Source organism: Schistocerca americana, chromosome 7 (genome assembly GCF_021461395.2).
Source record: "Schistocerca americana isolate TAMUIC-IGC-003095 chromosome 7, iqSchAmer2.1, whole genome shotgun sequence".
Classification (NCBI taxonomy): Eukaryota; Metazoa; Arthropoda; class Insecta; order Orthoptera; family Acrididae; genus Schistocerca; species Schistocerca americana.
Genome location: NC_060125.1, coordinates 143,040,113 through 143,066,057, shown reverse-complemented (window position 1 = coordinate 143,066,057; position 25,945 = coordinate 143,040,113). Strand labels below are relative to the sequence as shown.

The following is a 25,945-nucleotide window of genomic DNA, read 5'->3' as shown; positions in this document are numbered from 1 at the left end:
AAAAAAAAAAAAAAAAAAAAAAAAAAAAAAAGAAAAAAAAGAGAAGTTTTGGAAAGACCTTTGAGGTGCAGCAACATAAACACTGCAGATTTTAGTATTACGAAAGTATAAATTCGAATTGTACCAAACACAGCATGTTAGTTTCCGGAGCACTGAAATCGAGATTGCGATGTCCTTTTGTAAGCTAATCATATCTCATGCCATGTGATCTCGCCAGCCGATGACAGCAGATATTCAGAGCATAGGACACGTGATGTAGTCAGGCAATAGCAAGATCACTGTTACGTAGTGCGAACACAAAAAGAGGAAAAGTTAATGGTTTACCTTAATATACATCCCACAGCTACAAGAAAAGTTAAGTTTTCACATATAATATTGGTCTCGAATATTAATAAGCTAAGTTTTCACATGTAATATTGATCTTTTTTGTGTGTGTTACACTTTAAGACACGTCACACAAATGTGCCAGCAAATTTACAATAATGACATAAGTGTCTGGTCTCCCGGGCTCGAAATTCCTGTACGTGGCTGGTCCTCAAAGCGTTCACTTTTAAACGCTCTGTGATTTAAGAAATTCATCACACTTTCTCACACGTAACATAATTCATCTTGCGTAAAAATAAATTTACTTTAAAAGTAACGCTTTTCGAACCACAGTTCGCAATACTATCCCGAGACTGTAAGAAATAGATTCGATTTAGCAGCTGCCAGAGGGTGCCAGGAAACAGGCATTAATGCGCGTGCACAGCTGCAGTGGTGTAGGAATTCTGCATGTATAAAGCACTAAGAGAGCTTACATTACGCCATAAAAGATACAGGACATCAGAGGATACTCCAAAAGCATCGGATTTTCGTGAACCATACTAAAATGCATAATTGGGCTTGAAGTGCACATTGTTTTTTTTCCAGATCCACAATGAAGCAGGTCCCATCTGATATTAGGCTTTTCAGTGTGGTTTTTGGGCTGTAAATTTTCTTGGAGTACGAGTACAGTACCATCTCATATTTGGTTCTTTATTATGGCATAAGGCCATACACGGCAGAAGATGAAAACGTGCACTTGAAATTCAGCGAACAGTTGGAACTATCCAGTAATGTGGAACGAAACACTTTGTTTAAAATAAATTAATTGCCTCAGTGAAAAGATTAATAAAGCCAAATTTCTCTTTAGCAAACTTACAAAAATAACTTCATTGTTCCACAAGGCGATTAATGCTTGACTGCTAATAATTTGGAAATAAAATCAGAAAACTGGAACTAATAATATATTATTGCCCTCCGTAATTATGTGAATGTATTACAATTCATTTGATAGCTCCGGGCTGCAGAAATCCGTTTTGTTTTAATTTGATGTGGGAGCTGTAAACTAAGAGGAAGTAGTGAAATCACTTGATGCAAACAGGGGTCAGGTGGAAAATAACCCCCTCCCCACTACAACTCAGAGAACTGTGCACATGCGCGAATGTGGCAGATAGGGCGAGCGAGAAAAAATTTTCTCGTTAGCGTCTGGCTGTTTGCTGCCGACACAACTAACAGCCACATTTCAAGTAGCGGGAAGCAGGAGAAGGTATTGCTTATACGCTAGTCAACTTCGCATGCGGATGAGCCCGCTGGCAACTGCTCAAATGAACCTAATGTAAACAGTTGTGACGTCACGCTCAAAGAAAACAATTTATTGTTACGAAGTATTACATAGTCTTCACCATAAGGCCTTGACATATATTTGCTGTTTGCAGACGCTTGTGCGTGCGCGGTGTTTTGTTGTTGCAAATGGCGCAGTTACTTTGCCATTTAAGTTTTATTTTTTTCCCCCCTCTTGTTAATATTTTATTGCTGCAGTATCATTCTCCAGTAGCAGGATACAGTAACATTCTTTGCTAGAGCAGCAATTCTTACCATTCAAAATTACAAAAATTTAACTGAAAGCTAAATCAATGAAAAATTCCAGGAACTCTGAAAAATTCCCAGGTTTTTCCCAGTTTTCTCCCGGATGAAAAAATTCCCGAGGTTTTCCCAGTTGTCCCGGGTCGTATATACCCTGTTGCAGCATGTAAAGAGTTCAGGGAAATATTAACTATTTTGGAAATATTTCCATTTTTGGACGAAAAACCAATGATCATGCCCTTTTGGAAGTCACATAAAACAATCCGTTTCCACATTAAGACAATGACTGCACCATTTTCCGCGACCCCCACCTCGCTTTGTATACCCTCCTGTGCTACAGCTCCCATTTACCATCTGTGAGTGATTATTGCACACTGACATCTAACATAAACAGTGGCCCCATTAATTTGACTGGGTCACGTAGGTGGTGACTTAAAAATGCTTAGTTTCCTATTGGGTTTACAAAGTGGATTCACAAAATCTCTGACTCTGGGATAGTTTGGTCAACAAGCAAACACTGTGTACAAATGGTATGACCAGAAAGAAAAAAAATCTAATTCCAGACAGTTACAATGTAATAAATCCAGCTCTTGTACCATGGGATAAGGTCTTGCTACAGACTCTGCATATAAAACACAGACTGGTTAAACAGTTGATCCAGTGACAGTTTAAAAAGCAAATGTTTCCTAACTTGTCACTAGCTAAAACTGTGGGCTGCATTTTCACAGGGCTTCAGATTTGTTCAATGTTGAATAGTGATGAACTGACACAAAAAATGTCTGACATAAAGAAAAAAAGAATGGGAAGCCTTTCATGCTTCAGTAACTGGATTTCTTGTGCAGAATCAAAGTGAGACATGTAATGGACAGTTTAAATCCCTCATTGAATGATATAGAACTCTTGGTTGTAGAAAGTTTCTCGAGCTGCACATGCTTCATCCACACCTGGACTTCTTTAGGGAAAACTTGAGAGACTTAAGTGAAGAACATGGAGAGTGCTTTCTCAAAGACATGGAAAGCAGATATAAAGAAAAATGGGACTGTGTTATGATGAATGACCATATTTAGGGACTGGTTTGTAACAAAGAGATAGCTGCCCATAAAAGAATAAGGACAACAAATCTTCACTTCTTATTGAATTTTCAGTTTAGTTGTGATTATGCTGGGGACACCAACAGTTAACATTCTTTTACATGTGTGTGCTGTGCTTACAATGACACTTTTTGAGTTTTCATTAGCAAATTACAGAAGTAATGACACTGAATATACTAAAGTAATGATGCCCAATTATTTCATTATTTTATATACTCTTTACTACTGCAGTGTAAAGAAATCACATACACTAAACCATTGAAACTGCGGCAAAGCAGATGCGATATCTGTAATCAGCACACAGGCAGATTAACTACAAACCACCAAAAAATAAATATAAGCAGAAATTGATAAAATTAGCGTATTTGTGTTATTAGTACTATTATTGTTAACAATGAATAACAACCATAATCATCTAGAGTAAGATAATGCACGGCTGCTATAAACGATTCATTTCCAAGTTCTATGCTTTTCAAAGTATTATATGTACAAATGTGACCGACGTGTGAATGGAACTATACACTCACCAAGTTTGCATTGTGCCCACCAGCTGTTGTTATGAGTAGACCATATTGACAAAATGGCAACAAAGCAAGAAAGAGTTTTTGTGCACTGGAATCTGCAAGATGTTTATCTTTTAAAACAATGTAGCATACACATTCAGAAGGAATTATGGGAAAAAACTGCCATGTAAACAGAAAAGTACCAATCAAGCAAGAAAGTGTATCAGATGCAACTGTGGAGAGGGTGAGGGAGAATTTTGTATGCAGACCGAAACAAACCAACGATCCACACAAGCGACGAACTTTAAATAATGCAGAAAACTGTGTAGAAATATTTTACGATGGCAGTTATATTTCAAACCATACCAACTGCAACTCTTGCAACAATTACAACTGGAATATTATGGGGGGTACCTCCAATTTTGCATCACAATGGAGGAGGAACTCAAGGATGATCATTTCCACCTCCAAGTTGATATTTAGCAACAAAGCGACCTCCCATTTACATGGAAATGTTAATAGCCCAAATGCGACAGTGTGAGACACTGAACATCCTCACAAAAATTGTGGCGCATGAATAAAGTTAACCGAAGTTTAATGTTTTCTGTGCATTGTCACAGATGGAGCTGCACTTGCAACTGATGCTGTTTCCACAACTGACTGCTGATTCCAAGAATTTCATCTTCCAACAAAATGGAGCACCACCCACATTGGAGCATCATCAATGATCATCACTACCTAAACAATGAACTTCCACATCACTGTTGGGTGTAGTGGTGAAGATGATGTCGCACTACAGCCTTGGCCCTCCAAGTCGTCTGCTCCAACACCTTATGAATTTTTCTTTGTGTGTACATTAAGGACTGTGGATATGCTCAGAGTGCTTGAATGCTGCTGTGATGACCACAGATATGGAACAAACTAGACTACTGCTTGGACGTGTGCCATGAGAGCAGGGCAGCACTCTTAGAACATTTGTAGAGTGCGAAACGTAAACTTGGTGGGTTTACAGTTCTATTCATGCACCAGTTTTGTACAAGTCACACTTTGGAAAACACAGATCCTTGAAAACGAATGAATCATTTATTGCAGCTCTGTACAGCTGGAATTAATTTGTACATTGCATTGAAGTACTAGTACAACTATATGGAGTGAGATTTGGGGGGGGGGGGGGGGGGGTGGAGAGGACAAACTCTTCAAGGAGATTAAGTGATTGAGTACATTGTTCTCTGCGCCTTCGTCAGTGTATGAGTTCAACACATATTATGCAGATCACCTCCTCCCTCCGTCTGTCTGCTCCTTCCCCCTCTGCCTGTCCATCTCCTCCTGTACAAACCGCCAACCTCACCCTAAGCACTCAATACTGTCCACATTTTGTTGATCTTACAAGTTGATGTAAAGTGACAACTGCGCTTCCTACCCACAAATCATACAATGTATTTAAATGAAATCACTGCCATCATTTACATTTTTTATTTCACAACTGCAGTTTCAGCTGTAGAGCCATTTTCAAGCGCAAGGTATAAAACAAAAGTTGCAGGGCATAATGTGAAACCATTCGGTAAACAATACAATGATAGGAGCAGTACAAAGTTGCAACCTTGCACTTGAAATTGGCTTTACAGCTGAAATTGCCACAGTGAAATAAATGAATAATAAAAACTTCCAGTCTAATGGTGGCAGTGATTTCATTTAAAAAGTATATTATGACTGTGATCCCCAGCCAAGGAAAAAATCATCATACACGATTTCCACGTTGTAATGCCTGATGTGTACAACACCGAACATGAGTGAACCAGTATGAAGCATTAGTTACACCACAGTGAATGGAAGTGAACACAAGCAATTCAGCACACAGGGAATGGAAGTGAACACAAGCAATTCAGCATTCAAAGACAAATCACCAGCATTCATTACCAATCATGAACAAGTGGTTACAAAAGAGAGGACAAGAGAATGAGCTTCGTGTACCAACTCTACTAAGTAGCTTTTTGTTGAAAAAATATTCTCATACAGGTTCAACAGCACTGGTAGTGTGAATGTAAATCTTTGATATTGAGACAGGATTATTTTTCCGGCCGTTTTTGACAAAGAAAGCAAAAAGGGGTAGGAAAATGAGGATGTCGGTACCTGAATTTTTATGTAATTGTGAAATATGTTGAGATAGTGCACATAAACCTGAACTGCAGCTCCAAGCTTCTTTAGGATTACTCCAAAACTTTGCACATACGTTGGTTGAGGCTTTTCATTGGTTGCTCATTATACCTGAGAAGGAAATTTAAACGCAGAGCATCATTTACCAAAAATGTGCAATTGGATGATTGATTGGTGCTACAAAATTTCTACAATGCTTTAACAAAATCTTTTTAGGCAACCTGGTAAGAAATATGAGGCACAAAACAGGTGCATGAGGACATGTGTATGATGAGGTGTTGATAATGTAGCATTTGAATACACCAAGATTCAGGTTTAGTAGGTCTAGAGGATTTGGGCAATAGGGGAAGGAAACCACTTCCTGCTGATTATGCACGTTTTTTTATGATTTGAGTATCCACAGTAATTGGAAATTGCCTATTTCATATTTTATGTCTAATTCAGGACTAAATATGTGGATTTATTGGGACTCCTACAGGAGCTAATTATTTTACAGCAAAACAAAATTGGTCGTTTGTGATCAGAAAGCCAGCAATCAAAGCCTGCCAAGCATTTATAGGTTACACCAGAAAGACTTTATTTCAGTGTAAATGGATAGTGAGTACTTGCTACTTATGATGCTCCAGAGATATATATAACAAATCATACAAAACAATCTGCTTATTAGTAACACAATTTTCAACAATGCTGTTGTTTCGTTTGAAGACATTACACTGGCACATAATACCAACCAGATGAAAAAAAAAAAAAAAAAAAAAAAAAAAAAAAAAAAAAGCAGGAAGTTGTTAAAACCCACTGACCATCATTTACAACCTGATTCATTGAAGAATGAACATGAAAATGGCAGTTTAAATCCTCAGTCACTATTGCTGCAGCTGTCACAACACGTACAGGGACCAAAGATTTGCAGAGCGATGTAGCTGAAAACACATGTGGTTTTATCGAATTTATGAGCAATTTGTTTGCTGTTTTGAATAGCAGGACAGCAATTTCATCTAATCCATATAGGGATTCATTACTACAACAATGCCCAGCACAGCGTTTTCCTCTAATTCATGTAGAGGTTCATTACTACAACAATGTCCACTAGTAATGGCTACAATAGGTCAGACAACACAAATTGCAGAAGTGACAAAATGACAGGTAAAATCACAACACCGCCATGCATTACAGGACTGATAGACTGTTTGTTAATGATGCGGCTCAGTTCTTTTTAGAAGAACAAACTGTTCGTGTTAAGTTTTTACTGAACAGCAGGTTGAAGCAAGATGACCTAGAGAATTTATTTCCAGAGTCCCATCAGAAATTGGAACCCAACAGCAAGAACACCAAGGTGTTTGTTCCGAACCAGCACTATTAATTCGCTAACTGACGTTTCAAACTGTGTGAGTGACACTGATAAGACGCTATTACTGAACACATGGGATATGGAAAAGGAAGATGAACTTCAGCACTTAAACAGCTCTGGAAATGTGGAGATCCGTAACACTCCCTGTTCCTCTGTGGATGATCATGTCAGTACCATCAAGGCTGAAGAATATCCGTCTTCCACTCAGAAAGCCCTTTCTTCTGAACAGTGTTCAGTAGCATATTTTGCTGGCTATTTAGCACATAAATGCATGCATAAGTGTGGCCTTTTAAGATGTAAGGAGACACTTACTTGTAGCAAAGAGGTTCAAGAGAAGAAAGAAATTATTTATTCTCCACTAAAGTTATGTAACTGGCAATTGTCAAGCAGTATTATTGAGACATCTTTACAGGCATACGAGTTATTTTGTACAGTTTACTTTAAAGAGAAATATGAAGTGTAGGATCTTAACTACATGAAATCTGGAAGCAGCTGGATAATGATAAATGTGGAGAACACAGACTTTTTATCTTAAATCATGTTGCTAAATGCAAATTATTTTGCAGTTTTGAAACTATGCTCAAAGATAAGTTTTGTAAAACTCTCTCAAAACTTACTTAAAATTATTTATATTGTGTTGAAGAGACAAATAAAAAATCTGGTGCACTTTACTAATTGATTCCCTCGTCTTTTCGTAATCACTCTGCCCTATTTAAGGAAGTGACGTTAAATGTGAGCAAAACAGTATTGTTTGTGAGAGTAGTATGTGTGCTGGCCATATGCTGAAGAGGTTTACAGACTCTCTTAAGGTTAATAGCGTTCTTTAAGACATAGTTCTTCAGTGTATAGGAGAAATGACATTCATTTACAACTAACTATAATCAGAAGCAAAATATGGTTGTCATTAAGAATGCATGCTAAAATTCTTAGTAAGGAAACCAAAACTGTTTCTTAAGCTTCTTTACTGCCTCAGTGTGCATGATATGTCATTTAAACTTCAGGTAATTTCCTTACATCCAGTGTGCAAAACAGAGGATTATGTCTGGAGTGTCAGGGCGTTGATACCCTATGATACCCAAGTTTCATTCACCATAGGAACTTCGCCCAAATAATTTGCTTCATTGAGTCTTCTACGTCTGTTATTCATCACTTCAATTTTTATTTGATGTACTGAAAAGTGTGTATTTTATTGCACATGTTCATTTTAGCATCAGGCAGGAGCTGTTGGATGCAAAAAACACAGTGAATGGACCAGTGGTGGGTGCCTGTATACTTGGGTCATCCACAACTGTGTAGCACTGAAACTTATGGGTGATAGCTTGTATTCAGAAACTGGAAATTTATTCACGCTGTTGCTAGCATGAATTTATTCATATTGTTGCTAATGTCTGATAAGCAGTACTTTGAACCCAAAACCTGTCAGCTTCTGACAATTAACTATAGTTTGTTTATAGTTGCATTGGTGCAATGTATGTTCAATATTTGTCACTACATTAACTGATTAAATACAAAAAAACTCAAGAAAAAATAGAAAGCTTTTTAGTGTTACATCTGCATGTGGAGATTTTTTTTACCCCATAATCCACATCAAATGAGCTGCAGAACAGAGAAGGTGGCGAGCTTACAAAATCTGACAATTTATCCGAAAGCTTGTATAGCAATACACCCTGCATTCAATCATTACATCGTGAGATATGTTTATCATCAATACTTTTCATTTATTTATTTATTTATTTATTCTGCATGTAACTGTAAGAAGTATCCCTGCAGTAAAAATAAACTTCATTTGTAGAATTACTGGAGCTAACATGCGACAGAGTTCCCAATGCCATGACACCTAGGTCAATGAGTGTCATAGCGTCAAGTGCAACATCTGTTGTACAATGGAAAAATTATTTATGCAGTTACCTGTTCTGCCCTTTTATTCTCGTGTTCGACACACATACTGCACACATCCCCTCTTTGTGTCCACCTCCTCCTGACCCATCTCTCTGCCTGACTCATTCCTCCGCCCACCACATCAACCTGTCCATCTCCTCCATCTAACTGTCTGTTTCTCCATTTCTCTCCTTCTGTCAATCTCTTCCAGCCCCTCTCTCCAATCATACTTCCTTCCCCTCCCTATGTCCAACTCTTCCTCCGCACTCTCCATCTCTGCCCATCTCACATCTCCCCCCCCCCCCCCCCCCCCCACAATGCTCTCCCTGTAACCCCATCTCTCTCTGCCCATCACCACCTCCTCCCCCTCTCTTGCTATCCACCTCCTCTGTCCCCTCACATTATCGATCTCCTGCTCCCATCACTCCATATTCATCGGTTGCCCCTGCCCCCCTGCCATGACCATTCATCTCCATCAGCTTTCTCTTTCTCAGTGTCACAACGCTCCTCCTGCCCCCTCACACGTATCCAGCCCCTCCTGCTGCCCCCCCCCCCCCCCTCTACGTCCTCCTTTCGTCTACCACTCTCAACCTTCCCTGCCCCTCCCCTTCTCCCCACAGTACCCATCAATATGTACATCAACTGCGGGGCAATCTTGTACTACTAAGTAAGATTTTTATCCCTCGAGTGTGGGTGCCGCACAAAGCAGGTGGATATGGGTGGCCAATGCTACTACTACATTTAATATGCCTACACACTGGGGGCTGGAAAACCATTTTGGCAGGCCGATTCCCACACAACACATCTGTCATGCAGGGAAAAGTGTGTGGCAGGGACTGAAAACACACATGTTGGTTTGTATCTAACACTTCTTTTGGAGGCTACAAAACCTCACAGTGCTGATACTTGTGAAGTTTACTCTTTGCATACCAAATTTGGTTGAAATCTATTCAGGGGTTTGGGAGGACACACACACACACACACACACACACACACACACACACACACACACACACACAATCACACGTACATTGCGCAATGCCAATAACTGATTCAACATTTTGTAATACTTATGTGACCGTCTTGTATAATGTAATAACTAAAACTCTACTGATGGAGCACTAACAAATACTTACCTGTCTCATGCTCTAAGAAGTTCACTATTTTTTTATACATTTTAACAGCCAATGCATATTTGCCAGCTTTAAAATAATTCGTTCCCTTCTCTTTGAAAAATTTTGCTTGTTCAATTTTCTCATCAGCATCTAGAGACCATGCTTCTTTTGCCTAGGAGTAAAATAAACAACCATTAAAAACCAATTTAGCTCATTTTTCTTCATAATGACAAGAGAGGCAATAAAGTGTACACTTTCATCACTGGCCTCTTCACACCCAGATCTTGGCTGTGAATTGGCACAACTTTGGGTTGCTTTTTATGACACTGCAAAATAAATGTAATAGGAATATGGTTCTTGTATCATTTAACAGGGAAAAGAATGAATGTTACAGGAATATAACCCACAATTTCTGTATAGAATGTTAGGGATCTACAGCATAGGATCTCTGAGTTTCTGCTTAATTTTAGTGATTTCAGTTGCTTCTCAATGCAATCAATATGAATTAGAATAGACCCTTCTTCACCATACAGAGGATGTATTTAATAGCAGACTGGCACAATTAATATTAGACTGTTATACTTTAGTTATCAGACCAAATCCTTCATTAGAATTCTATCTATTATGCATTCACTGCATTCTCTGTGCTGCGAGTAGCAATCAAACCTAATTTATATTATTATTTCACTATGGGTTTTCCATTGTTTATTATCGATAAAGGCATAGTCCATATCAATTCAGGCAGGCTAGGAAAAAATCTCACCTTCATAATCTCTGATGTTATTGAATTTAATATATGTTAAAATGAAGGACTAAGTAAGGAACACTTTTTTTTTTGTTTTCTCCAAAAAATTTCTGCTCTGAGATACAGCCCTCCAAAGATAACACTGTGCATACCATTTTGAAGATGCGAATCTTGGAAAAAGTTTTAAAATTCTGTATTTCTAGAACAGTTCTAAATATTTTGTTAGTTTTTTTATTTGAAAGATAATTGCTTTATGATTACAAAGAAATCCTCCATTTGGACTTATCCGTCAAAGTTCTTTTACTATGGCGTTCTGAACTTTTTTATAATTTATGGATTTCTTTTTCAAAAATGCCAATCCATAAAGTTCCGAATTTTTTCCCTTGTCGATTAATACCATATAGTTTCACAATCCCTGAAAAGGAGAGCTTCCACTTTTATGTTGAACAGGTTTTATAAACAACTGAAATTTTTTCCATACATAGAACCTGTTTTATTACATTATCACATAAATCAAAACCTAGCCTTATTTAACATAATTTTATTTCTGCAAGATGAGCAAGAGACTCATTTTTCAAGCATTTTAAATAGTTCCAAAATGTATGTGAAAGATCCATGACTTAAAAAGGTTTCAATCTAAGCAAACTCCTGTGCCCTCAGTTTTGTACTGAAATTAGCCAGACAATGAACTAAAAATGTGTTCCACTGCTTCAGTATCTTCCTTTGATATAGAGTGATGCCTTCCTGTTGAACCAATAACAACTGGAGCACTTACAATCTAGGAAGTTAGCACTGATGGCAGCATTTCTGTCCTTCAGCTGGAAACCTATATCCAGCAGCTGGTCCATGTGGTAGCATGAAGTTCACTACAATTTCATTGAACTCATAACTGCTGTCTATAATCTCCGAAATTCACCGGTCACACACACACACACACACACACACACACACACACACACACACACACACACACACACCCCTTCTCAGGTTGTGAATCTGAATATTATCCTGGTGCTGCTGAGGTGTTGGCCGAACGAACGAAATTTCTTCTTTCTCGCTCCTTAAAGTGCGTGCAATAAGAGTTCGCCTATCACTTTGAGTCCAAAAATGCGTCTTCTGAATTCCCTTCACAGGAGTAGTTTGTGTGGAGCGTTCTTTTTTCTGCTCACAAAATTCTTCGATTTCCTCTTTGGACAAAAAAATGAAGGCCATGGATGTGTAAGATTTCATGACCCTCATAAAATCCTGAGCATTCTGAATCACAGCTGTATTTGGTTTTGAAAGATTATGTTTTGTAGCTTGGTGCTTCAGCAGGCCTCCTACACCATCACAAGGATCCTTCCCATGACTAGTAGCACTGTATACCCAGTCAGTTGGCATAAGCGACTTACTTGATTCAAAAAGTTGGTAACGATTTTTAAAATGACTAGGAGCACCATCAGAATGATGATGATCTTCTCTGCACCTGTTTTCAGTTGAAGAATTTTGCAGATTGGTAGCAAAGCATGTGCCGAGTCATGTCCTGTGTCATCACTTACAGCTGCAACACTTGTGGTCTTATTCTGAAAATATGTCACTCCTATAAAAATTGAAACCTGGTCATTACTCTAATGATGTCCTTGTACTTCTTGTGGGAGAATTGCTGACCAGTTCTCAGCAAAATCACAGTGAAGCACTAAACATAGTTCTTCAGAATGTGTTGTTGCAATTTCTTCAGATGCTGGTGTGTTACTGCTTTCACTGACCATTTACCAAGTTCATCAATAAAACTGTCAAAGGCAACATTTTCTTCGTTAGTTTATTTTCCTCACATGTCGCACAGGTAATTTCTGCGGAGTTACCTGCTACATCTTCCAGGCCAAGTGCCTGTAAAGACAGTCCTCCCTTTCCAGGGCAGTCACCACATTCTTGAAACAAACAAGTCTCTCACTTTACATCACACGCCCTACCAAGGTGTCACATGTCACATGCTCCAGTAAGTTCTTCAAAGTTACCACACAAAATTCAAAATTCGCGCAGTACACACGTAAACAGACATATCTAGGTGGGTGTGGAACTATCCATTTAGGTCGTAGTGCACAAAATTTTTATCTTCCAATATGGGAAGTTGTATAGTCGCTCATATAAATTACAAGTTTCTTTAATACTGCGAGTCATGTACCTCTTCACTTTCACAGCTTTTTGACCTTCAGCTGTTACAGTTATTGTGTCTTTTGTTGGCACTCTGGTGAGAACAGTCCCATTTATCTTCCACATAAAATGTCAGCACTATTTGAACTTTAGCTGCTTCTACAGAATGCCCATAATAGAGATCTGGTCTTCCAAAGACTCCTTTACAGACCTCACACTTCTTGATTTGTCTACCATGTACTTTGATACTGATGGAACGTGGTTCAAAATTGTTTTCTTTGAAAATATCTCTCGAATAATAGTTGAAACTTGCACCTTTTCACTGAAGAATGCACAATATCCAACAGCTGAATTTATATTTGTGAAAAATTCCTGGCAAGAGGTGCAAGATTGCTTTGGTTAATTTTCTTCTGAAGGTGGAATGTCTACTTTGAAGAGTGTGGTCAGTTTTGCTGTAGTGTATTCATCTATAGCTTTAGTAATTTCTCTGGGCTTTCTTGATGCATAGAGCTTATGACTCACTTCACTGACCACAGTTTCTTAACAGGGCTAACACCTACCTCTGTAGTTGACTGATTCAGGGTATTTAATTTTTTATCTATTGATGCAAAATCTGCATCATCTGCACCATGGGAGGCTTCACCTTGTTCTGATACTGTCACTGTTGTTATTCTGTCAAAACATTTAGAACACAAAAAGTCATCACTGGAAAGATCTTCACTTTGAAACAGAGTCTTCAAATGAGAACACTTATTCCCAACCTGAACAAAGTCTGTTATTTTGTTTGTTCTTATATCTCACTATTTTCTGGATATCAAACATATAACACAAATTGGAAAGAAAAGAAAAACCGCAAGAACAAAGGAAAGGCAATGAATCCTAAAAGGAACAAAAGAGGACCAGAAAACAACAGAGACACTAGAAACAGAAGTTAGTAAAACAAGAAAGCAGATTACAATGGCTGGCTGACCCCGAAAAAAAAAAAAACCAGCCACATTAAAACTTCCAGCCTAAAAGCACTAGGGTGCAGGACACAGAAGGACAAAGGACATGTGCTAAAACCTACATAGATGTATAAAACTCACTCTCATGGATAAAACTTAAAACTAAAGCTGCAGCTGAGACATCGTCGCCCAACATCGAAGGTGGGGAGCTGGGAAAGTTAAAAGTCCGCCGAAGAGCGGTTAAAAGTGGGCAGTCCAGAAAGAGGTGGACAACTGTCATTTGGGAGTCACAGTGACACAGAGGTGGGTCCTTGCGACAGAGTAGGTGACCATGTGTTAACCATGTATGGCCAATGTGGAGCTGGCAGAAGACAACTGATCCCCTGTAAGAGGACCGCATGGAAGATTTCCATATATTCCTCCACTAGATTTCCAAACATTCGCTGTCACCTTAATGATATGTGGCTTGTTGCGCGTACTGTTATGCCATTCCGTCTCCCAAAGCCTGAAAACCCTGCGGTGTAAGACAGAGCGCAGGTCAGCTTTGGAGATACCCATCTCCAGAAGTGATTTCTGCATCACCTGTTTGACCAGCCTCTCAGCAAGTTCATTGCCTGCGATTCCAACGTGTCCAGGGGTCCAGACAAACACCACTGAACGATGGGACCGCTCCAAGGCATAGATGGACTCCTGGATGCACACTACCAGAGGATGGCGAGGGTAGCACTGGTCGACAGCTTGTAGGCTACTCAATGAGTCAGTACACAGCAGAAATGACGCGCCAGGGCACGAGCGGATGTGCTCAAAAGCACGAGATATGGCTGCCAGCTCCACAGTGAAAACACTACAGCCATCTGGGAAGGAGTGCTGTTCAATATGTCCTCCACGAACATATGCAAAGCCTACGTGACCATAAGGCTGCGTTCACACTGCCGGCCGGGCCGGGCCGGGCTGGGATGACGCGTACTGGCTCGGCTCGTGCCTAGCCAGCTCAGGCCGACGAGTAGTGCATTCACATTGCACGCCGCGCCGAGCCGGGACGGCGAAATGGGGAAAATCCACTTCTCCGATTTTCATGTTTTAAAAATTCTTAGCGGTATATAAGACTTCGCCACATCGTTTTATGAACTTATTTTTTCCTTAAAAGCGTTACTTACGACGTGAAAAAAGAAAAAGTCTACTTTTCGTTTTGCGTGATTTCTTAGTTTCGTAACGCTTCCCAACCGATTTTGAAGAAAGTATGCAGCTAAAAAATCTGATTTTTGTACACGTGGTAGTGTAACATCTTAGCTTCGTATTGAATCATTTATCTTTCCGTATTTCTTGACAGTCATTGTGAAATGATGCTATTTGTCAACGTTGTGCACTTGATTTACAAATCTTGTAGTGAAAAAGTTATGTAGCGGGTAGCTTACTGTTAGATCCATTTTAGACCATACATTGTTGGGAATCAAATGTAGCTAAAAGTACCAAAAAGTTTTTGAAATGATAATGATACTGATATCTGTCTCTGGTCACAAGTAATGCGAGCTATTCAGTGGCGTCAGTGCCGCGTCCGTAAGTTCGCGCGATTACAGCTTGGTTTGTGTAGTCATATACTGCAGGACAGAAAAAAACTAATTACTAATTATCAGCGCAGACCTAGTGTCGGTCCCTCGTATTATTTTAATGGTCTCATTGTCTAGATAAAGTGTCTAGATAGAAGTGTCAATGACATGGGTCTGGTAAAATCTGATATAAAACTAATCACAAAAACGAACTGGAGATTTGTGATACGTTTACTGCAGAAACTGAAGCGAAATTCTGTAGTCTCGTTGTATACTTTGACAGGAAAAATAATGGAGAGTTCATGAAACTATTGTAGATCGACACAGATGTGCGTTTCATTGTCCTTCATTGTTTTTTTCCTTCCTTGGCGGGCCGCGCTGCGCCGTCAAGGTAATCCCCACTCTTTGGCTAAATGGCTGTTAGCTGCCGGAGGCCAAATAAATAAATTTTAAAAAATCCCCACCCTTCGACAGCTGACAAGCAAGTCAGTAGAAAACGCAGCTGCGGACAACAGTTGCTCGCCTTTAGCTAGTCTGTGCTGTCGTGTAGAACAATGTCTTCACTCTTTTTTTTGGTACTGTTTTGATTCTGCAGTAACTCGTCGAGTTTTGAAGTACAGAAGAACTACGATGTTATAGATTCATCCCATAAATAGCGACAGACATTTAGGAGGGTTTTTTTCTTTACATGAAAAACTTAAAAACTATCCTGAAAAATTTTATTCATATTACAGAATGAATCATAATACATTTCAGTATGTGCTGCAGAACATTCAAGACAAAATTTCGAAACAGAACACAAATTTTCGCAGAAGTATAACAGCAGAAGAAAAATTGTGTATAACGATAAGGTAAGATTCGCTAGTACACACTTTTTGGTTTGCAGTGAACTTTGTACAGCATTCACTACCTGCAATTAATTGTAGTCATGCTTTTGTATTTTAAATTTCACAGACGCTACATCTGAGGGGAAGAGAGTTTATGGGACTCCTGAGAATCATTAGGAAGTAATTAGCTTCGTCATTCTGGGTAATGTCTTGCTGTGCCTTCAACGAAGAATCGCAGAAATACTCCTTCAGAATTATCCAACTTTTTTCTTCTTTTTTCTTCATGATGCAGCGCTTGGCAGTGGTGATGGTTCATCATGTGGAGCCACTGATGACCTCACAGAATTCTTTTCATTATCTTGTAAGATAGACAAATTGATAGGCGAAGAGTTTTGAGATAATGTCCTTTGACTCAGTGGTTCTATTTCCACCGATAAGGGACTGTGCATAGCTCTTGGAACTTAGGAAAATCATATGACAGAACAAAGCCCGAGTGGAATTTGCATTTTAATATACTATTCCCTGGGTCACATGACCTTATTTTGCCAAGTTACACAAGTTATTCTCTGTATCTGTCTCTCAGGTCTTTGCATTTCGATTTCATTATTTTAATTGAAAGAATATAGAAGGGTGCAAGAAAATGTCTCTTTAATTATTTATTGTTGTATAACTGTGAAATGTCATGGACTAAGTAAATATCTACTGTGCAAACAAAACTGTGAAAACTTCGCCTAACACCACACTTGAGTAACACATTTTACGATTTTTTCTCAGGTATCTGTCCACTGGCATCTCCTTCCATGCACTAGCATCGTCATTCCGAATAGGAGTGTCCACCATATCAGTGGTGGTGAAAGACGTTGTATGGCCATATGGGAGTCACTTGCTCCCATTCATTTACCAACGCCAACTGTTTCTCGATTTAAAGAAATTGTGAGTGAAATGCATACGAGATGGGATTTCCAAACTGTGTTGGATCTATAGATGGGAAGCACATACGTGCCCAATGTCGTAAACTTTCTGGCAGCATGTTTTACAATTACAAACAGTATTATTCGATTGTACTCTCCAAGCAGTTGCTGATGCAAATTACAAATTTATAGCTGTAGATGTTGGTGCCTACGGTAAACAGTCTGATGCAGGCGTGTTTAAAGAAAGTATGTTATATAAGAAACTTACAAATGGGAAGCTGTTATTACCGCCACCAACAAGACTTGAAGGAATGTGTCAGGAACTACCGTACGTCATTTTGGGAGATGCAGCTTACCCCTTATTAGAGAAATTGATGAGACCTTTTCCTCGCAGAAATTTGGACAACTAGAAGATTCTATACAATGATATGCATTCCAGAGCAAGAAAAGTTGTTGAATGTGCATTTGGTATAATGACCAATGAATGGAGACTACTGAGGAAGGAAATTGAAACATCCATTTACGTAGCTGATCACATAGTCAAGTGCATTTGTCTGCTTCATAATATTGTCATTGACAGAGAAGGATGCAATGTTGAAGCTGAAAAGTTTTGTAACAATGCTGATATGCAGACAGCTGGTGCCACATTCAACAGAAATTCCACATTACGTTCGAAAACTGTCAGGAAGACTTTTGTTGAATATTTCGTTAAAAATGCGACTTAAAATAATTAAAAAACCTTTCAAAAATAAATTTTGGAATTGAAAGTACTTAGCTATTTACTGTTTTTTGTGTATCTTATTTCATTGTAAATAAAACAAATAAAATTATAAAGGAAAATAATTTATATTTGTGTGTACTATCTGAAACACACTCCTTGGTTACTTCGTTCCATAATCTGGAAACTGCATCATTACTGTCATACTAGCCGAATTTCTGATACCAAATTGATGGACACAAGTTAATGTCATGTATACGTTATTCTGCATTTATTAAAGTAAGAACATCGCAAAAAGATGTCACAAACAACAGCTTATAGTAACGTGCCACAACATGACTTTACAATGCATTGTCATCTGGTAGGGACACATTTCCGTCCCTCAGTGACACTCATATCAGTGTCCGTTTACAAGTAAATGCGAACTATTCAGTGGCGGCAATGCCGCGATCGCTGGCAAGCTATTGCTGTAAATGCATGTAAATACGGTAGATTAAATAAAAGTAATTTCGCATGTATCATTATAATAACTTAATTTTTCCTCACCGATTGTGAAATGTGAGGTAACATCTTAAAATAAATGACGTGTGCAGTCTCACAGAAGGGAGACTGTGATGCGTGTACTGCAGAAGCTGTAGTGCTGCTCCACAGGCTCACGCCTGCGGTCGGCTCGCGCCGGCAATATTAAACAATCGGGATGTCGCCGGCTCGGCTCCGGGAGGCTCACGCCGTGTCGGCGCGGCCTGGCCGCCAGTGTGAACACCGCAATTCAAAACCATGTGTTTGATGTCGGAGCGGGCGGCGGCCCGGCCAGGCTCGGCTCGGCCCGGCCGGCAGTGTGAACCCAGCCTAAGCCATCGAGCCGTCGGTGTAAACCACTTCAGAGCCCCGGAACACGTCAAGAATCGAGAGGGAGTGACAGCGGAGAGCCGCAGGGTTAACGGAGTCCTTAGGGCCACATGAAAGGTCCAGACGAAGCTTTGGCTGAGGCATACACCATGGAGGCATACATGATAGGACTGCAAGTAGAGGTGGTAAAAGGAAGGACTCCAGTTCGGAGAGAAGGAACTGCACCCGAACCGGAATCGTTAGCCCCGACCTGGAGCGCCAATGCGGGGACATGGACTGCCGTGGGTGGGAAAAGGAGATGGTAATTCAGATGCTCAAGAGAACTACGAATGTGTGCAATGTAACTGGCAAGCAATTGTGCATGTCTAATTTGCAATGGAGGGACCCTAGCCTCCAACAGTACGCTGGTCACCGGACTCGTCCTAAAAAGCTCCTGTCGCTAGTCGAGCCCCGCAGTGGTGCTCAGGGTTGAGCAAATGCAACGCTGAGGGTGCTGCCGAACCATAAACCACACTCCCACAGTCAATTTGGGATTGGACAAAGGCTCTGTAGAGCCGCAGCAGCGTAGAGCGGTGCCAGCACTTCTGATTAAGATGATGAAGATGAGGAAGCCAAGTCAATCAAGTGTCAAAAACCAGTCCTAAAAATGAATATGTCTCCACTACAGTGAGTGGATAGTCATGAAGGTGAAGTTCTGGGACCAGATGAATGGCACGACACCGACAGAAGAGCATCACACATGACTTTGCGGCTGAAAACTGGGAGCCTTGGGCTACAGACCATAAGTGCGCCTTGTGGATGGCTCCCTGTAGGCAAAGCTCAGCAACACCAGTACTGGAGCAGCAGTACGAAATGCAGAAGTCGTCTACATACAGAGAAGGTGAGACGGGCGGCCCTACAGCTGCTGCTAGACCATTTATGGCCATAGTTAGACGGGCGGCCCGACAGCTGCTTCTAGACCATTAATGGCCATTAAAAATAGAGACACACTCAATGGATCTGATCAGGCCCAGGAGCTGTGTCAGGGCAATGTGCAAGGGCACTGAGGAGCTCCCTCTCTGTAAATGGGGCATTATAGGATTCACTGTGGCGTGTAGTGAATTAGAGGACGTTCCCTTCCGGCCACCGTTTGAGAGTGCTAAAAGCTGGGCTAATTCTTCGATGCAGAGGCTCGAGCAAAGTGCTTGGCAATTGCATTTGCGTCGGTAGATAACACGCCATTTATGGTAACACCAGGAACACCTGTTTGGGCCTGGTACCCAAAAAGACATATGACCTTTGCCAGACTTGGGAAGGTGACTTATAGCACCCAATGTTTGAGAAATATCTTTCCCAACACTCCTGCTCCTGTCGCTTGATAAGTTTGCGGATTCGGGCACGGAGCCATTTAAAGGCTGTGAGGTGCTCCGGGGAAGGGTGCCGCCTATGCCGCTGTAGAGCTCGCGAACGTTCCTTAACTGCTTCAGCGTCTTCCGGCGACCACCAAGGGACTGCCTTACGCCTCGGGCACCCTTAAGTGTGAGGGATCGCGTTTTCTTCCACAGAAACAATTGTTGTAGTCACCTGCTCAACTATCACATCGATGTTACCGTGTGGGGGAGATTCAACAGTAACATCAGAGGTGAAAGTTCCCCAGTCTGCCTTGTTTAAAGCCCATATGGGTAGGTGTCCGTGGGCCTGAAGCTGGGGCAGTAATAGGAAGATGGGAAAGAGGTCACTACCCCACAGATCATCAAGTGCTCTCCACAGGATAGATGGGAGAATTCGTTGGCCGCAAATTGATAAATCAATGGCCCAGTAACTACCATGAGCCACACTGAAATGTGTGGCGGCCCCAGTATTTAAGAGGCAGAGGTCAAACTGAGACAGTAAAGTTTCGACATCTCTGCCTCGGCCAGTAAGCACAGTGCCACCCCACAAGGGGTTATGGGTGTTAAAATTTCCCAAAAGTAGGAAAGGTTTAGGAAGTTGATCAATCAGTGCAGCTAATACATTCAGGGTTACGGCACCATCTGGAGGAAGATATACATTGCAGACAGTTATTTCCTGTGTCGTCCTTATTCTGACAGTCACAGGTTCAAGAGGGGTTTGAAGGGACACACAGTGTCATCACACACTGAATTTAGGACATAAACGCAAACTTCCACCTGACACTCATTATAGTCGCTACGGTTCCTGTAATATCACTTATAGCTGCAGAGGACAGGGATCCGCATTGCCAGGAACCAGGTTTCTTGGAGGGCAATGCAGATAGCATGAGTAAAGCTTAACAGTTGCCGTAGCTCAGACAGACGGTGGAAAAAACCGCCGTAATTCCACAGGTGGATGACATCATTGTGAGACTGGGAAGGTATGGAACATACAATGAGGTAGTTTATGCCTCAGAGTCACATGCTGCCACCGACTTATTGCCTGAGCAGTCTACGTCCATTATGTCTGAGGGTCGGGCAAAATCTAGGTCCTCAGCAGATGCCACAATCTCCACCCCATCCTCAGACATAGAGCTTGTGGGTAGCGATGGTGTGGGCGCCACCACAATTTTCTTGGTCTTCGGGGTTTTCTTTTTGAATTTCTCTCACTGCTCCTTGGGTTCCCCTAGCTGGGAGGACTTCACTGGCTCAGTCTCCGGGACTGAGGATGAGTGTGGAGGCCTATGACCAGCTGCTTTCGGTCTCTTCAGCCACTGGCAGATGTCATCTTTCCCACTAGCAGAAACCTGGGAAGGGAGTGACCCAAGGGACCCCTTTCTAGCAAGAGAAGCCGAAGAAGACTTACACTTCTCCGGCTTAGATGTGGGGACGGACGTCCCCCATGGTTGGGGGGGTTGTGTTGCTCCTGAAGCCAGGGTGCAGGAGCAACAGGGAGGGAAATGCCCCCACCATCAAAGTGTCAAGTGTAGTCTTCCAGCTCTGAGAGGTGACTGGGGTTGTTGGAACTGATTGTGCCAGAACTGTTGTAGCGGCGACATAAGACGATGTCACACAGTCATACATACAGGATGCAGGCGCTCAAGTTTTCTCTTAGCCTCAGTGTAGGTCAGTCGGTCCAGGGTCTTGTACACCAAGATTTTTCTCTTTCTGGAGAATACTGCAGTCTGGTGAGCAAGGCATATGGTGTTCTCCGCACGTGACACAGATGGGATGCGGGGTACATGGAGTAATGGGATGTGATGGGCATCCGCAATCTCGACATGTGATGCTGGAAGTACAGGAAGTACTGGAAGGCGAATGGCCGAAATTCCAGCACTTAAAGCACTGCATTGGGGGAGGGATATAGGGCTTCACGTCACAGCGGTAGACCATCACCTTGACCTTCTCGGGCAATGTATCACCCTCGAAAGCCAAGATGAAGTCACCGGTGGTAACCTGATTATCCTTAGGACCATGGTGGACATGCCGAACGAAATTTACACACTGCCACTCTAAATTGGCGTGCAATTTGCATCAGACTGCAAAAGAAGGTCCCTGTGAAATATGATACCCTGGACCATATTTAAGCTCTTATGGGGCATGATGGTTACAGAAACATCCCCCATCTTGTCACAAGCGAGTAACACCTGTGACTGGGCAGAGGATGCTGTTTTGATCAAGACTGAACTAGATCTCATTTTGGACAAGCCTCTCACCTCCCCGAACTTGTCCTCTAAATGCTCAACAAAGAAGTGAGGCTTCATTGTCGTGAAAGATTCCCCATCAGCTCTTGAACATACAAGGTAGCGGGGCGAATAAGATCCGCTGCCATCCTTAGCCTGCCAATCCTCCCATGGTGTGGCCAGGGAAGGGAAAGGTTTGAGATCGTACTTATGTGCACAGAATTGAGCTCGTGAATGCTTAGAGACTGTTGGTGTTTCACCACCAGCAAGAGATGATGGACTACACTTCATCGTGTGTCATCTGCCCTGATGTCACCCACACCCACCAGGGGCCCTCCACACAGGCACCACCCAGCTGCAGAAAAGGCTACCTGGTAGGATGGCCATTGTCTGGAATCCCGATGCCCCAGGGGGATGGGCATCTACCCCTTGGCATACGTGAGTAGTTAACGGTGCAGGCATCAGCAGAGCGATCCCTATGTGGTCAGGGGGCTACAACCCTGACAACAGGGTACATGGCGGCCCCAAGACAACGGACTGGCTACCGTGCTGGATATCAGGTGCAAAGAAGTCCATGGTCATTGTCGACCCTACTGCTATCGAACACTACCTTTCCAGACGCCCTATGGATTCCAAACCAACAACCTCCTTCCTAGTCGCCATGATCAACTATATCCTCACCCACAAGTACTTCTCCTTTTAAAGTATTACCTACAAACAAGTCCAGGGTATGGCTATGGGCAACCACATGGCACCATCCTGTGCCAACCTATTCATGGGCCATCTAGAGGAATCATTCCTAAAAACCTAGAATCCTAAACCCCTCACCTGGTTCAGATTCACTGATGAAATCTTTGCTATCTGGATTGAAGGTGAGAACACCCTTTTCACATTCCTCCAGAACCTCAACAACTTCTCCCCCATTTGCTTCACCTGGTCCTACTCAACCCGACAAGCCACCTTCCTAGGTGTTGACCTCCACCTCAGAGATGGCGACATCAGTACCTCTGTCCATATCAAACCTACTAACCACCAGCAATACCTCCATTTTGACAGCTGCCATCTATTCCATACCAAGGAGTTCCTTCTGTACAGCCTAGCCACCCCGTGATCATCGCACCTGCAATGACGAGCAGTCCCTCTCAAAATAAACTGAGGGTCTCACTGAAGCCTTCAATGACTGTAATTATCCTCCCAACACTGTACAAAAACAAATCTCCCATGCCTTATCTTTCCTGTCTCCCACCACCTCCCTAAGTCCCGCAATCTGGCCACAGAGGAGCGTTCCCCTAGTAACTCAGTACCATCTAGGACTGGAGCAGCTGAATTACACTCTTCGCCAGGGTTTCAATTACCTCTCATCATGCCCTGAAATGAGAAATTTCCTGCGCACTACGTTTCCCACTCCTCCTACCGTGGTATTCCACCGTGCACAAAACCTACACAATATACTACACAACCCCTAGTCCCAATCCCTTACCTCATGGTCATACCCCTGTAATGAGAGCTAGATGCAAGACCTGTCCCATACATCCTCATACCACCATCTACTCCAGTCTGGTCACTAACATCACCTATCTCACCAAAGGCAGGGCTACCTGTGAAACCAGTTATGTGATTTACAAGCTAAGCTGCAACCACTGTGATGCATTTTATGTAGGCATGAAAACCAACAAGCTGTCTGTCAGTATGAATGGCCACCGACAAACTGTGGAAAAAAACAAGTGGACCACCCTGTTGCTGAACATGCTGCCAAACATGATATCCCTTATCTCAATGACTGCTTCACAGCCTGTGCCATATGGATCCTTCCCACCAACACCAGCTTTTCTGAATTGAAATTCATCCTACGTTCCCGTAACCCTCCTGGCCTCAACCTTCGTTAGTCACTGCCTTCACACATCCAGCCCCCTCCCTGTTCCCACTCAAGCACTACACAGCCATCATTGCACCGCCACACCCAGTCTTTTAATTTCTTTTTATGTCTCTGATTTCTGCACTTACCTCCCCTCCCCACCTTCTCTCCTGCCCTCCGTCTAAACTGCAGCACTTCACTGTCCGCCACCCCCATCATACTATCCCTCCCCCTCCCTGCCCCAGAATTCTCCTTACCCTACCCAGTCGCCACCCCCATCATGCACTGGTGCTGCTGCTCACAGTGTGGTTTCAATCATCTGAGACTCCAGACATGTGTGCAAGTTGCATTTGCATTTGCACGCGTGCAGCACACGTGTGTGTGTGCGCGCGTGTGTGTGTGTGTGTGTGTGTGTGTGTGTGTGTGTGTGTGTGTGTGTGTGTGTGTGTGTTGCTGACAAAGGCCTTAATGGCCAAAAACTATAATTGTGAGACTCTTTTTGCTGTGCCTAAAGCGACTCAGCATCTCTGCTATATGGTGAGTAGCAACTTTCTTTCTCTAATATTCTTCTATGGATGTGCAAGTAGTCAGCATACTTCAATCTCCTGTGGCCCCAGTCAGCAGACATTTCAGACAGACTGTAACTGTGTCAACTGGCAAATTCCTCACAAAAACACAGATCTCACTGGATGGTCTCATATTTCTTAGAAGCTTCTTCAGTAAACAAATTAATACTGAACAACTACAATACAGAAAACTTCAATGAACAACCATGACAAAGAAACTGACAAGAAACTACAATAAAGTGTAAGGAGTAACTGCAACAAAGAAAGTTATAAGAAGTAATTGCAACAAAGAAATTGATAAGAAATAACTGCAACAAAGAAAATGGAAATAAACACTGTAACAATGAAATTAGTAAGAAGCTACTTCAGTAAGACATACACTACCCCTGAATGTTAAAAAAAATGATTTTTAAAAGTAAAACCTGCCTAACTTAAAAGTGGAAGCTCTCCTTTACAGAGAATGTAGTACTACATTGTACTAATCAACAGAAAAAATCTAACTTATCTGGATTGGCATTTATGAAATAAATAAATAAAAATCTGCAAATTATAAAAAAATCAAAAGGCGACAGTAAAAGAACTTTGAGAGGTATGTCCAAATGGAGAATACCATTGAATCATAAAGCAATTATCTTTCAAATAAAAAAAAACTCTTAACAAAATAACTAGAACTGTTACAGAGATACAGCATTTTAAAATTTTTTCCGAAATTCGCACCTTCAAAATGGTGTTGGCAGTGTCACCTTTTGAGGCCTGTATCTCGGGGCAGGAATTTTTTGGAGAAAACAAAAAGACGCTTGTTTCTTACTTATTCCTGAATTTTAACATACAGTAAATTCAATAACATCCGAGACTATGAAGGTAACCCCCATGCCAGATGCGGTACATATTATGCCTACAATTATTTTTTTTTTTTTGCAGTGGCATGAATTATACCTGCATGGTGCCACTGCAATTTCCTTTACAAAGGAACATTTCAAAACAGTATTTGGAAGCAGAGTTCAGCATGTCTGCTTTTCATTTGCTGCCCTCAATTTCAACTCTTGTGTCATTCATTAGCGTCTGGGCATTAACTTTGGTGCCAATGACAGGCTTTACATATGACCAGAATTTCTTTTTTTACAAGACGTCTTTCTATAAGACTACGCTAGTTGTTGAACGGTTTGTGCATAGCCTCTTTATAGCCAAACTTTTTCCATTTAGCATTTTTATAGCAATAGCCCTGTATCACTTCACACACATGTATCTTTGTAAGACATAGCTATGTATTTTTCACACAAAAATCATG

The 25,945-nt window shown here is 41.5% G+C and overlaps 1 protein-coding gene across 4 annotated transcripts in view; it reads right to left on the bottom strand.

Moving 5' to 3' along the window:
• The window catches only part of LOC124622308 (peptidyl-prolyl cis-trans isomerase FKBP4-like), a 156,017-nt gene that overhangs the window by 74,664 nt on the left and 55,408 nt on the right, over positions 1-25,945 (bottom strand). For all 4 annotated transcript variants that reach the window (XM_047147983.1, XM_047147982.1, XM_047147985.1 and 1 more), the window contains exon 6: positions 9,995-10,145. In XM_047147983.1, coding sequence (XP_047003939.1) covers positions 9,995-10,145 — 151 coding nt within the window. The remainder of the gene's footprint in view (positions 1-9,994; positions 10,146-25,945) is intronic.